The sequence below is a fragment of the Maniola hyperantus genome, chromosome 21 (genome assembly GCF_902806685.2).
Source record: "Maniola hyperantus chromosome 21, iAphHyp1.2, whole genome shotgun sequence".
Lineage (NCBI taxonomy): Eukaryota > Metazoa > Arthropoda > Insecta > Lepidoptera > Nymphalidae > Maniola > Maniola hyperantus.
Window position 1 is genome coordinate 6,000,488 of NC_048556.1, and position 12,368 is coordinate 6,012,855.

Sequence of the window (12,368 nt, forward strand, 5' to 3'; positions counted from 1 at the left end):
ATAACAGCTATCTGCATGTCAAATTTCAGCCCGAAACGTCCAGTAGTTTGACCTGTGCGTTGATAGATCAGTCAGTCAGTCAGTCAGTCACCTTTTCCTTTTATATATTTAGATTAATCTAATCACTTTAACTCAACACCCTTCACCAAATTGTTATTTTCCCAAATTGCACGCCCACTAATAAGCACAGATCTCTTCTCAGAATGAGAAGGGCTTAGGCCATAGTCTGCCAAGCTGGCTAAGTGTGGATTGACAGAGCGGATTTCACCCACCTTAACATTACGAAGAACTCTCAGAGTTCTCGATGTTAAGGTCGCCAGCTCACTACTAAGCACGGATCTCCTCTCAGAATGAGAAGGGTTTCGCCATAGTCCACCACGCTGGCCAAGTGCGGATTGAAAGACTTCACGCACCTTTGAGAACATTACGGAGAACACTAAAGGCATGCAGGTTCCTTACGTTGTTTTCCTTTACCGTCAAAGCAAGTGTTATTAATTGCGTAAAACGCATAAGTAAGTATACATAGCAACGAACAGTTAGAGGTGCATGCCCGTAATCGAACTGTCGATCTCCCGAATAGGAAGCGGACGTCTTAGCCACTATAACGGCTCTTTTATTGTCTCTTAGTGTGTTATTTAACTTGTATTGTCAATTAATATTCACTGTAATAAAATTTATTCTAAAACCTGTAAAAAATATAATAAGCGAATAAGTATACTGACGTAGACATAGGTACACTTAATCTAATATTAAATCATATTCAATGGGTCAAGGTATCTAAATGTAATAAACTGATAAAATATCTTCCATTATTAAGTTAGGTATAATGTACCTACTTAGTGTTAAATATTGATGCAATTACATTTAACATAATCCATAATAATAATTAGATAGGACGTAAGGACAAAAGTAGGTAGTCAGGTAGGTAACGAAACTAAAGCCACATGCACACCAGCTGCCAAATTCGTAATTCGGCCATAAGTGGGTCGTAAGTACTTACATACCTTACCTTTATTTTTTTCACAACAAACAGGACTCAAAAGAAAGAAAAAGTGTTTATTTGGAACCACGGATATAATCCTAAGATTTCCCCTCAACTAGTTCAACGCATTATATTCGAATCTAACGACTCTTTAGATTTCGCTACTCACCGCATAATGCGTGAAAAACAATCGGTACATACGAGGCATAGGACTGCTACAAAACAGATCTCAGTCGGGTTTGTGTATAAGTAGGTATATATTTTAATCCTATTACTGGCGCAAGCCGCACTGTTAATTGTTTTGGGTGCAATATAATTTTAGAAAATTTAAATAGGGCTCTCTAGAGCTTTTGAAAACTTCATGTAAGTACCTAGTTATGTTATGTAGACCGTATGGAATAATCTAGATTCTACTGTTCACGACGGTAGTTAAAAAATAAAGTAGAATGCCCTATTTTTTAATTAATAAAAAAAGATTCCGATGAATTGAGAACCTCCTCCTTTATTGAAGTCGGTTAAAAATTACCTATTCAACGACTTAATTTTTTTTCGAGATTTCGTTCACGCATGGGTCAAGATTTCCTGTTGGATTTTTTAAAATTCTTTGTTCTTATTATAATGTGAACCTAATTTGCAAACTCTCAAATTTCTAAATGTGCTTTTACAAGCTGTGCGTTGATATTAGATCTTCTGACATGTCAGAAGGTCCCGTTGATGTGGATGTCCTTTTGATTATTTATTTACCTACCTATCAATAATCAAAGGTGTGTCCTAATAACTCCGAGAGCCGCTTACACTGACTGAGCATTTGACTAACGAGTCGGGGAATACTGTTTTGAAGCCTCAATAGCTCAACGGTTAAGGACCGGGCTGAATTCCGAAAGGTCGGTGGTTCAAACTTCACCCGTTGCACTATATTGTCGTACCAACTCTTAGCACAAGCTTTTCGCTTAGTTGGAGGGGAAAGGGGAATATTTATTCATAATTAACATGGCTAATATTCTTTTTTTTAAACTGTACAATGAAATGCGCTTGGTGTGGACACAGCCTTAATCGTCTTGCTATAGTTATACTAATAAAGGCGGTAAAACAACTAACTTTTTGGGTCACAGCTGCGAGTTATCCAGTGCGTGTGTGGTTCATACAGTACACGAGATTGCTCATAATGCCCTGCCCTTATACGGTACGCCTAACTAATAACACTAGTATTTATGTTCAAGAGCTGTCAAAGATTTAATAGGGGCATATTATAAAATTCGTAAAGGTGGGTCTCCACATAAAACCATAATGTACCTACTATATTATACAGTATGAGAAACGTTCCACACGGCCCCTGCGCTAGCCCGATGCGGAATAGCACGGACGACGTGCGGGTGTGCGGGACGTCCCCCCCGCCTCATATCCGATTGCCATCTCGACCTGTCGCGTACTATAGGTATATACATTTTGGACTACGCACTAGATTGGTTGTTCCAAACAAGTATTTTTTGAAGCAATACCATTGCTTATTAATGCTTATTAATGACTAGGTAGCTAGACTAGACTAAGTTTGGATTTAAAAATCCCGTTGGAACTCTTTGATTTCCCGGGATAAAAAGTCTATGTCACTATCCGGGTCTTTAAATGTATCCACTCAAAAAATCATGTCAATCCATTGTTCCGTTGCGTCGTTTGAAGGATAAACCAACAAACAAACACACTTTTGCACGTGGTTTGACAGCTTTGTGGAACACGGTTTTTGTTCGGAATAGGTAACCGTTCTATAATTTTATTTCAATGGTGCAGTCCAACCTTTATATTGAGCTTTATTATAATACTAGCTTATGCTCGCGACTTCGTCCACGTGGACTACACAACCCCTATTTCACCCCCTTAGGGGTTGAATTTTCAAAAATCCTTCCTTGGCCGTCAGAATAACTATCTGCATGCCAAATTTCAGCCAGATCCGTTGAGTAGTACTTAGTTTGAGCTGTGCGTGGATAGTCAGTCAGTCACCTTTTTCTTTCCAAATATCTATGCCCCTTTGTAGAGCGTAGCGAGATCAATAATAATTAATCCTTGGATGAATAATTAGTTAATCTATGGCCCCTTTCTTTGAATTTGCCTTGAATGTTGAATTCGTTAATAATATTGCCGGCTTTTTTCAGTAAGTACAACCTTCCAAACTATTGGTATAGTCCAAGGCGCAGGATAAGAGACACTACAATTTATTTTCCTACCCACAGTGCGACATGGCTCTCTTGGCACTTTAATGACATTGACAGAGGGGCGCTGTTGGTGAACAAAGGCTTAAAATCTTGCTTAAAATATTCAAACAAGAACAAAGGGGACCACAAGGGGATACTACTTTACGACAACGTTAGTTCCGATTTTCGCCACGCGCCAAGATAGCCTTGTCGCACTGTACTGTATGTTTGTCTCAAGCAGCGCCATCTAGCAATGATAGTTATAACTAGCGGTTGAAAGTTGTGGCAACATTTCAAATAAATCGGACATAAAAACAAATCTTAATCCAAATTAATGTTAACATTAAAATTAAATTTTCTAAACTACATATACAAAATAAATAATTCTATGCACTGGCTAGGTGCGTAGGTACATTCATGCCAGGCACCCTTCAGCTACCTATAGCAATGTTGTTACTTTATGGTATTTCGCACTTTTTAGGGCGAAACGAATAACGACTAATAGTAAGTGTCGAAGTCGAATGATATGATTATTTTAGAAGTTTTATTTTGACACTAGCTGATGCCAGTGGCTTCGTCCGTGTGGATTTAGGTTTTAAAATCCCCTAGGAACTTTTGATTTACCAGAACAAAAAGTAGCCTATCCGTAGTAGCCCGTCTGCAAAATGCAAATTACGAGTAGTTATCTCAGTATCATATATTTTTAAATTACATGTAAGTTATACGTACTAACATAGTTTTAAGTCTTTAAATATTACTACTATTTACTAACACCATATGGACCACGGTCTGAAATAAAGAAATTTTATTTTATTTATTTTTTATTTTATATAGGTAGGTAGGTATATCAATTTCGTAAAAAACATTTACATCAATTTATAACCGACAGTTTCTAAATCTCATCAGTTTTGTAGTTAGCTTAGGTACAGCATCAGGATGGAGGAGTGGGAATCCAAATTTTTGTATGGGACATTGTTGCAAAGTTTCTCTATCGATTAGTAGTAGGTAGTAAGAGTAAAATCAAAATCCTAAGTGGAAACACTGACCTAAAGTGTCAAAAAATATACATAATTCAATATGGCAACCATGGCAACATATTTATTATACACTAAAAACGTCACTCCGTATTTCTTTTTGTAATGAACGTAAAAATCTAACAAACATTTGTTCTTTGTTATGTTTTATAAACAGAAAAGGTATATGTGTTGTTGAGTTAGTGTTTAGAATGGCAGACTTCGATGCTATATATCCAGACGAGACGGAGCCCGAAGAAAACTTGGAGGAGACGCATGTGACGTTAGTGCCCGACCCTATAGTTGTCCGAGGAGCTGGGAACATGACAGTGTAGGTTTTATCAGCTGTTTACCTTCCACTTGAAACCCAATTCGATTTCATGTACAAAACACGATATTACCAGGTGAATTATTGTAGCTATGTGCAAAGCTATTTTTGGGTCTTAAGTTTGTAGCATCAGACATTTTCTTGGACAGGGACATTGACTAGACGCCAAATTTTCATTGTATTCATTTGGTTTACAACATATTGTAACATCAATGTTAAAAACTTCCTATAATATATATATGATTTCAAAATAATGACCTTTATTTACTTTATTAACTGTGTGAAAGTGATATTTATTTCACTTTCATATAAATTAACTTCGGGAATTTAGAAAAAGATTGTACCTTCATTCATAACTAACTTTATAATAAATAATATAGGAACAATCTCAAGATCTTGTATTAAAAATCAAACCTGTTTTCTCTTATTTGAAAGAATTCAACATTTATTTATTTATGAATCATTTGTTTACAAGTGAAAAAGAAACTATAATGTAGAGTGCTTTGTTTTATAATCTCTATTAAGGTATTTCCTGGTATTGGTCAATAGATTCAAGATCTTGCAATATTCTTTTTGAGAAAAGCATATTTAGACTGTGTAATTCTTCGATTTTGTTGCATGTTGCATTTTTATCACATACATTCAGCTCTTCCTCATGTCAATATGATTGTGTAGCCATGATCAAATCACTACCACAGCCTAAAAATATACTTCATACAGATCAATGAAGATGCCTAGATAGAGTTACCTTGTAGAATCAATAGGGGTGAGAAGAGGGTAAGATGTACCAACTGGCAGAAGTCTGCAAAACAAACTAAGTATTTTGATTAGTGGATCTCTTGTTCGCATTTGTAGGTGCTATGACTGTAGAGCCAGCCTGTCTATAAACATTAAATTGTCTCACTGTACAACCCGTCGGAAATATCTACGAACCTGGCTAAATGACGTCATGCAACGTGTTTGCGTTAGCAACGGTATTGGCACTGGCAACAGTACTGGTATAACATAGTGTTTATTTACTCTTTGGGTACTGGGTAGGCGAAAATGGGCGAGCAGCGAGGTGCGCAGATATTTCCGACAGGTTGTATGTATTTACACCTGGCTATTTGTTTTAAAATATGAATAGAGCTCCATCATTTTAGACTTTTATTTAAATCCTTGTTCTACTAATTTGTTTTTGTATTATTCTCACAGTTTTCTTTAAAAATAGAAAGAGTAAAATAATCATTATCAACCTCACTCCTCTGGTTCACTACTGAGGACTGAGATGGTTCCTCACAGATTGAGGAGGGTTTGGCCATAGTCCACCACACTGTCCAAGTGCAAATTGGCAGGCTTCACACACTTGTGACAACATTTTGGAGAACTATCAGGCATGCAGGTTCCTTCCAATCCTATTCCTATCAATGTTGATGAGAATTGAGATGTAACATTTTATACTAAGGCTACAGTTTTATGATCTCTATTTAACATTTGTATGTAAAAACCTAGTGGTTAGGATGTCCGCCTTGTAATTGGGAGGTTGGGGGTTTGATCCCAGGCACTCACCTCTAACTTTTCGGAGTTATGTGCGTTTTAAGTAATTAAATATCACTTGCTTTAACGGTGAAGGAAAACATCGAGAAGAAGCCATGAAGTCTACCAATCCGCACATGGCGAGTGGGGTAGACAATGCCAAAACCCTTCTCTCTGCGAGGAAACCTATTCTCTGTAGTGAGCCAGCGACGGGTTGATCATGATGATGATGATTTGATATTTAATGTGGTTGTGGAAGATGGATAAGCAATAGGTATCAATTATGTAAAAGTGTTGGAATGTTTACAAGCTATACAATAATAAAATGTCACAAGCATAATTAAGTAAAGCTTATTAAAGTGTACACACTAATGAATTTAATCTTAATGCTGGCACTTGACCTTTACATATTTCAATAACATCAAAGTGCAAAGTAGGTAAGTATTTATTAACAAGCAATATTGCATTCATTGATAGCAGTTACAATAAATTATAGTATGTTGCTTTGTTTGAACTGACCAAATCTATATCTTATTCTCTTTATTTTATTACTAGCTGATGCCCGAGACTTCGTTCGCGTGTAATTGGGTTTTAAAAATCCAGTGGGAACTTTAATTTTCCAGGATAAAAAGTAGCCTATGTCACTCTCCAAGTCTTTAACTATACCCATGCAAAAATCACGCCGATCCGTTACTCCGTTGCGACGTGATTGAAGGACAAACCAACAGGCTAACAAACCAACAAACAAACACACTTTCACATTTATAATATGGGTTGGGAAAGGGATATATAATGTATATTTTATCGTAATTTGTATAAAAATTACACCTTGACCTGCTATAAAACTACTATAGATAACTAGAAAGTATACTATAAACTGGTACAGATAAAATTCTCTGTAGAATTTAACTAATAATGTTATAGATGCCCCCCCCTTAGGGGTTGAATTTTCAAAAATCCTTTATTAGCGGATGCCTACGTCATAACAGTTATCTGTATGCCAAATTTCAGCCCGATCTGTCCAGCAGTTTGCGCTGTGCGTTGATTGCGTGCGTGCGTGCGATTTTCAAAATCCTGCGGGAACTCTTTGATCTTCTGGGATAAAAAGTAGCCTATGTCCTTCCCCGGGATGCAAGCTATCACTGTACCAAATTTCATCAAAATCGGTCGAACGGATGGGCCGTGAAAAGCTAGCAGACAGACAGACACACTTTCGCATTTATAATATTAGTATGGATTACCACTATCTTAAAAAATTCAAGTTTACAATTCTAACTTGGTGGTGATCTTTTCAGTTTAAATACATATATGTTTAAATGAATCATTTTGCCTTATTGTCTGTCACATGATAAACAATATAATTATGCTAGGAAGTGGCAAGTGCTACGTTTTATCAACTACTTCAATAAACAATACTGAAACACATTGTTAGTTTGTACCATGAGGTTTCTAGTCCAAGGTTTATTTAAATTGTACTAATATTCATTTAAGTATAATATTATCAATTATTATTGTTTTAGCTCTATATGTAGTATATTTTTCAACACTATCATAGCATTTTGTTCAGGTTGACCTTAACTACCAGAATCCAAACATCAGTACCCTTATTATAAATGTGAAAGTGTTTGTTTGTTGGTTTGTCCGTCAATCACGTCGCAACGGTGATGACCTGAAGAGTGACATAGGTTACTTTTTATCCCGGAAAATCAAAAAGTTCCCACAGGATTTTTAAAACCTAGATCCACGCGTACGAAGTCGCGGGATATCCATGATAAATATCGCTCATACCGTACTAATAGTAAAGCTGGTATTAGCTATATTTATATGGTTTTAGGTTTTTGAAAAGCCTGTAGAAACAGCAAACGGTAACCTATGTTCATTCCCAAAATACAAGCAATCTCTTTAACTAATTTCTTTAAAATCCGTTTAACCGATTAATGGAAAGAGGTCACGACCCTCAGCAATTCGGACACTAGAAATATTAATCATAGATGAACCTTGTCAATTCCAGCTTCGGTCTAAGCAACCGCTTCAATGGTGAATTCCCCTCGGGGCTGCAGTCTCGCGTGGCTCCTGAAGAGTACCAGGCGACGGTGGCCCGCATCAACAGCGTGCTGAAGAAAACCCTGCCGGTCAACGTCAAGTGGCTGTTCTGCGGCTGCGTGTGCTGCTGCTGCACCCTCGGATGCTCTCTATGGCCCGTCATTTGTCTTAGCAAACGGGTAAGTATTTCCTTCAGACCTGGTGGCAAGTGATGATGCAGCCTAAATGGAGTAGTAAACATCTGCTTTTCTAAACGCTCATATTGTTTTTGACAATGGTACTGATTCTGAGCACAACCTAATTTTAGAGTAATCGCATCCTCTTCTTACTAATGTAATATGAAAAGGACAGATGCAGTTTGACAGTTTTAAATTTAATGGTAAAACCCGTGATTTTAGCGCACAGTCGCGAGCCTACTATTTAAATTTGTAGCGTGCACTAAAATTTAGAGTCTTTAAATGTTAAGTTCATGTTCTATTCCTTTTTAGCATTGTTAAAAAGAAAAGGATGCAGATACTCTAAATTTAGTTTAGAGAAAGACAACAGAATCGGTGTCATTAACTCACTGACTACTATTTCCAGTTAACATAAATGTAACAACAATATTATACAATTTTATAATCCATACTAATATTATAAATGCGAAAGTGTGTCTGTCTGCCTGTTTGTCTGCTAGCTTTTCACGGTACATCCGTTTAATCGATTTCGATGAAATTTCGTACAGAGATAGCTTACATCCCGGGGAAGGACATTGGCTACTTTTGATCCCGGAAAATCAAAGACTTCCCAAGGGATTTTAAAGAACCTAATTTCACGCGAACGGAGTCGCGGGCATCATCTAGTAAGATATATTTTTGTAAAAGACAGATTCATTTTTGTTAATCTGATTTTAATAGACAATTTTTTTTTACAGACTCAACACTCCCTTAACAAACTCCTAGAATGGGAGAACAGTCGTCTCTACCACAAGCTTGGGCTTCGCTGGCGCCTCACCAAGCAACACTGCGACTCCTCCTCTATGATGGAGTATGTCCTGCTCATAGAGTTCATACCCAGAATACCTATATACAGGCCCGACTAAGTCGCGCCCCATGTTGAATGTAAATATAATATGTTAAATGTAAGTGTTGGATTACATTGGTAGCAAATAGCAATGCTATGCATTTTAAGTGAAACAATCTGATATAAACTTTATTCTATACTCAATAAGATGCATTTTCAGGGTTTATTTGCGTAGTATGCATTTTGAAAGTTGTCTGCTAATACAACATTCATATCGTCACTTTCTTTCTAACTACAATTCGAACAAGATAGTTATGAAGTAGTATCAAATTGCACGTCTCTCAGAATGATTTTACCCTATCCCCAGAATGAAGTTAGTATATCGCTCTCTCTGTTACGTAATCCCATACAAATGATAGAGCCAAAAATTTCAGTGGGCGTTAACCATCTAGAGCCACCAACCAATCATAAACATGTTTTCATAAAAACATTTTAAATTCAGTTCGATAATGGTTTCTAAAAACATTCGAAATTCAATTAGAAAACATAGTTTCATTTGTGATTGGTTGGTGGCTTAGCGCCCACTGAGATTTTTTGCTCTATCATCTATATGCAATTACGTAACAGGGCTATACTAAGTTTATTCCGCGGATAGGGTATATTTAAGAAGTAGAGTAACCAAGCCCAGGCATTGGAACGTCTTAACTCCTGATTTTAATCTGGTTACATGCGTGAACCTTATTTTATATAGAATAAGGTCTATTATTAGATTGCTCTACATACAATCTTTCGCATCCAATGAAAATCGACCGATAACGTAAACAAGTTGCGCAACTCATGAATCGACTAGCGAATGTGTATCCCAAATAAAATCTGGAACTTGTTGTGTACATAGTGGCGTATATTCTATAAGGCTGATCTTATATTCATTTTGCATTGAGCTAGGGCTTACGCACACTGGAGGACGGGACGGCAGAGGATTTAAAATTCATCAATTGAATTAAATATTTATCCAATCGAAATAAGGTATATATTTCAATGCTCAGTGCTCCAGCGAAGCACCGAGCATTGAAATATATACCTTATTTCGATTGGATAAAATATATTAAATTCAATTGACAAGTTTAAAATCTTCTGCTGTTCTGTCCTCCAGTGTGTCAATCATTATTTTCGTCCATAATGGCGTCACATGTCGATGCATATTCAAGGTGCAAACAAGTTTAGTGACGTGTTATTAGACCACAGAAGGCTGTCGAAGTCAAACATGTTATATGAAAGCTTGCACCCGCGCTCCGATTGGTCAATAATCTCACAAGAATGTTGCCTACAGACTAAACACCTCTCTATTCCACCAGTTGCATATCTTCTAAAGGATGGCTGTCTTTTTAAGCGCCTATCTCTTTTGCCTATCCCACTCATCTGTATTATTTTCTTAGTAACCATCTGTAACCATACAATAGTTTATTTGCACCTTTACTTCATTTCACATTTTTGGATTTCTCATTTCTTCATTTTTCTCGCTAGAAATATACTTCCGTTGTTCCGTAGACGACATTTTTTGCCTGCATGGAGTGCACGCCATATGTACAGTTCTCCGGGAAACGTGTATATTGTAAATAAGTTTATTAAATGTCGCGAAGTAAGTGGTTACATGCTTTTTGTGTATAGATATCACATTATTGAATTTGCGGGGCTTCAGTTGCTTTCGAAAGCGATGTTATCTTAATGTGTAATGTAGCTTTAAGGATTTGTGGAATTATTATATAAATCCCTGTCCAGACAGACGGGCGGGCGACTAAGTTAATCTAAGTGGGATGTAATTTTGCTTAATCCCTCGATATACCGATTTTTTGTGTTACGCGTACAAAAATCCATGCGATTACTTGAATATATCTATAGACACAAAAAAAAGAGTCAAGTAAAAGTTCAGTAGCATATCACGTGATTAAAGCAAAGTTACGGTTACCGTTAAAGTTTGACTCACCACTTGACCAGTGGTTGATCACTTGTGGTTTGACCGCTAATTCTATGATTAAGCATAATGGTGAAAAGTTAACAAATTCTGTAGAGAAACAGCCCGCGAAGGCCAGACCTTCGCAGAATTTATAAAAGCTGAAAGTTTCTCAGTATATCGTCCCCAACCTAAGCCCACTGAGTTGGAACTCATTTTGCCTTTGTTTGGTGGTCAATCTTTAACGTTAATTGTAACCTTATTTTAACAGTCTGATATATCAGTTATATACTTCAAGGTTTGCAGTCAAAGGCTAGCTTGTATCTGAATAAAAATACCCGGCCAAGTGCGAATCTGGGTCGCGCAATGAGGGATCCGTACTACAGTCGTATTTTTTTCAACATTTTGCACAATAGTTCAAAAACTATGATGCATAAAAATAAATAAAAATCTGTTTTATAATTTACAGATAAAGACCTTTCATTTGATACCCCACTTGATATAGTCACTCACTTCGAAAGTTGAAAATACTAATTATTAGTTCATGACCACAATTTAATTTTTTTTGTGTGATCTAACCCTAAACTCACGGTTTTTAGATTATTCCCCAAATGTCAGCTATAAGATCTACCTACCTGCCAAATTTCATGATTCTAGGTCAACGGGAAGTACCCTGTAGGTTTCTTGACAGACAGACAGACAGACAACAAAGTGATCCGGGTTCCGTTTTTCCTTTTGAGGTACGGAATCCTAAAAATACCATATACCTACAACTGATCCTTAATAAACGTAACTGCAGAAATAGACTGGAAACCGAATCTAAAGAGACATTTGGATTCGTAGGCAGAAAAATCCATCTAGGCTCTACAAGACAATATTAGATCGTCCGTCAGTCCGGACGCGGATTTGAAGTTGTTAAGGTTATCAGACCGTATTGAGGCAGAGGCTAGAGATTATGTAAATTAAATTTTTGTTATTTAAATTTAATTTAGCAATTGAAGCGATGAATTTTCTTTCGCACAAGAGAAAAATCGGTTCGCTTATAAAACATTGCTTCAGATTTTAATATCTGGACGTTTATGTTGGTGCAAATCGTTACTGCCCCTTTTATATTACGAATTTACTAAGCAAATCTACTTAAATCGTTAATAAAGTTTAAAGTAGGCCATACACTTTACGACTTACCGGAGAAGTCCACCTGCATGCAGACTGGAGAGGGTATTGTGTGTCTCAAGTCAATTTTATTCTTTCCTTAGCCTGCGCAGGTATATCTCTTCAGTAGATCGTAACGTGTATGACTTACTTAGTTAATTTAAATATGGCGGTGGTTCCCTTTGCCTCTCACTCG

The 12,368-nt window shown here is 36.8% G+C and overlaps 1 protein-coding gene across 1 annotated transcript; it reads left to right on the plus strand.

Moving 5' to 3' along the window:
- The first annotated feature begins 4,239 nt into the window (after nucleotides 1-4,239).
- LOC117992471 (cysteine-rich hydrophobic domain-containing protein 2) lies at nucleotides 4,240-10,121 on the plus strand. Its single transcript, XM_034980174.2, has 3 exons — nucleotides 4,240-4,512; nucleotides 8,036-8,246; nucleotides 8,981-10,121. The coding sequence occupies exons 1-3, from the start codon at nucleotides 4,394-4,396 to the stop codon at nucleotides 9,146-9,148; spliced, it is 498 nt and encodes a 165-aa protein (XP_034836065.1). The 5' UTR covers nucleotides 4,240-4,393; the 3' UTR covers nucleotides 9,149-10,121.
- The last annotated feature ends 2,247 nt before the right edge of the window (nucleotides 10,122-12,368 follow it).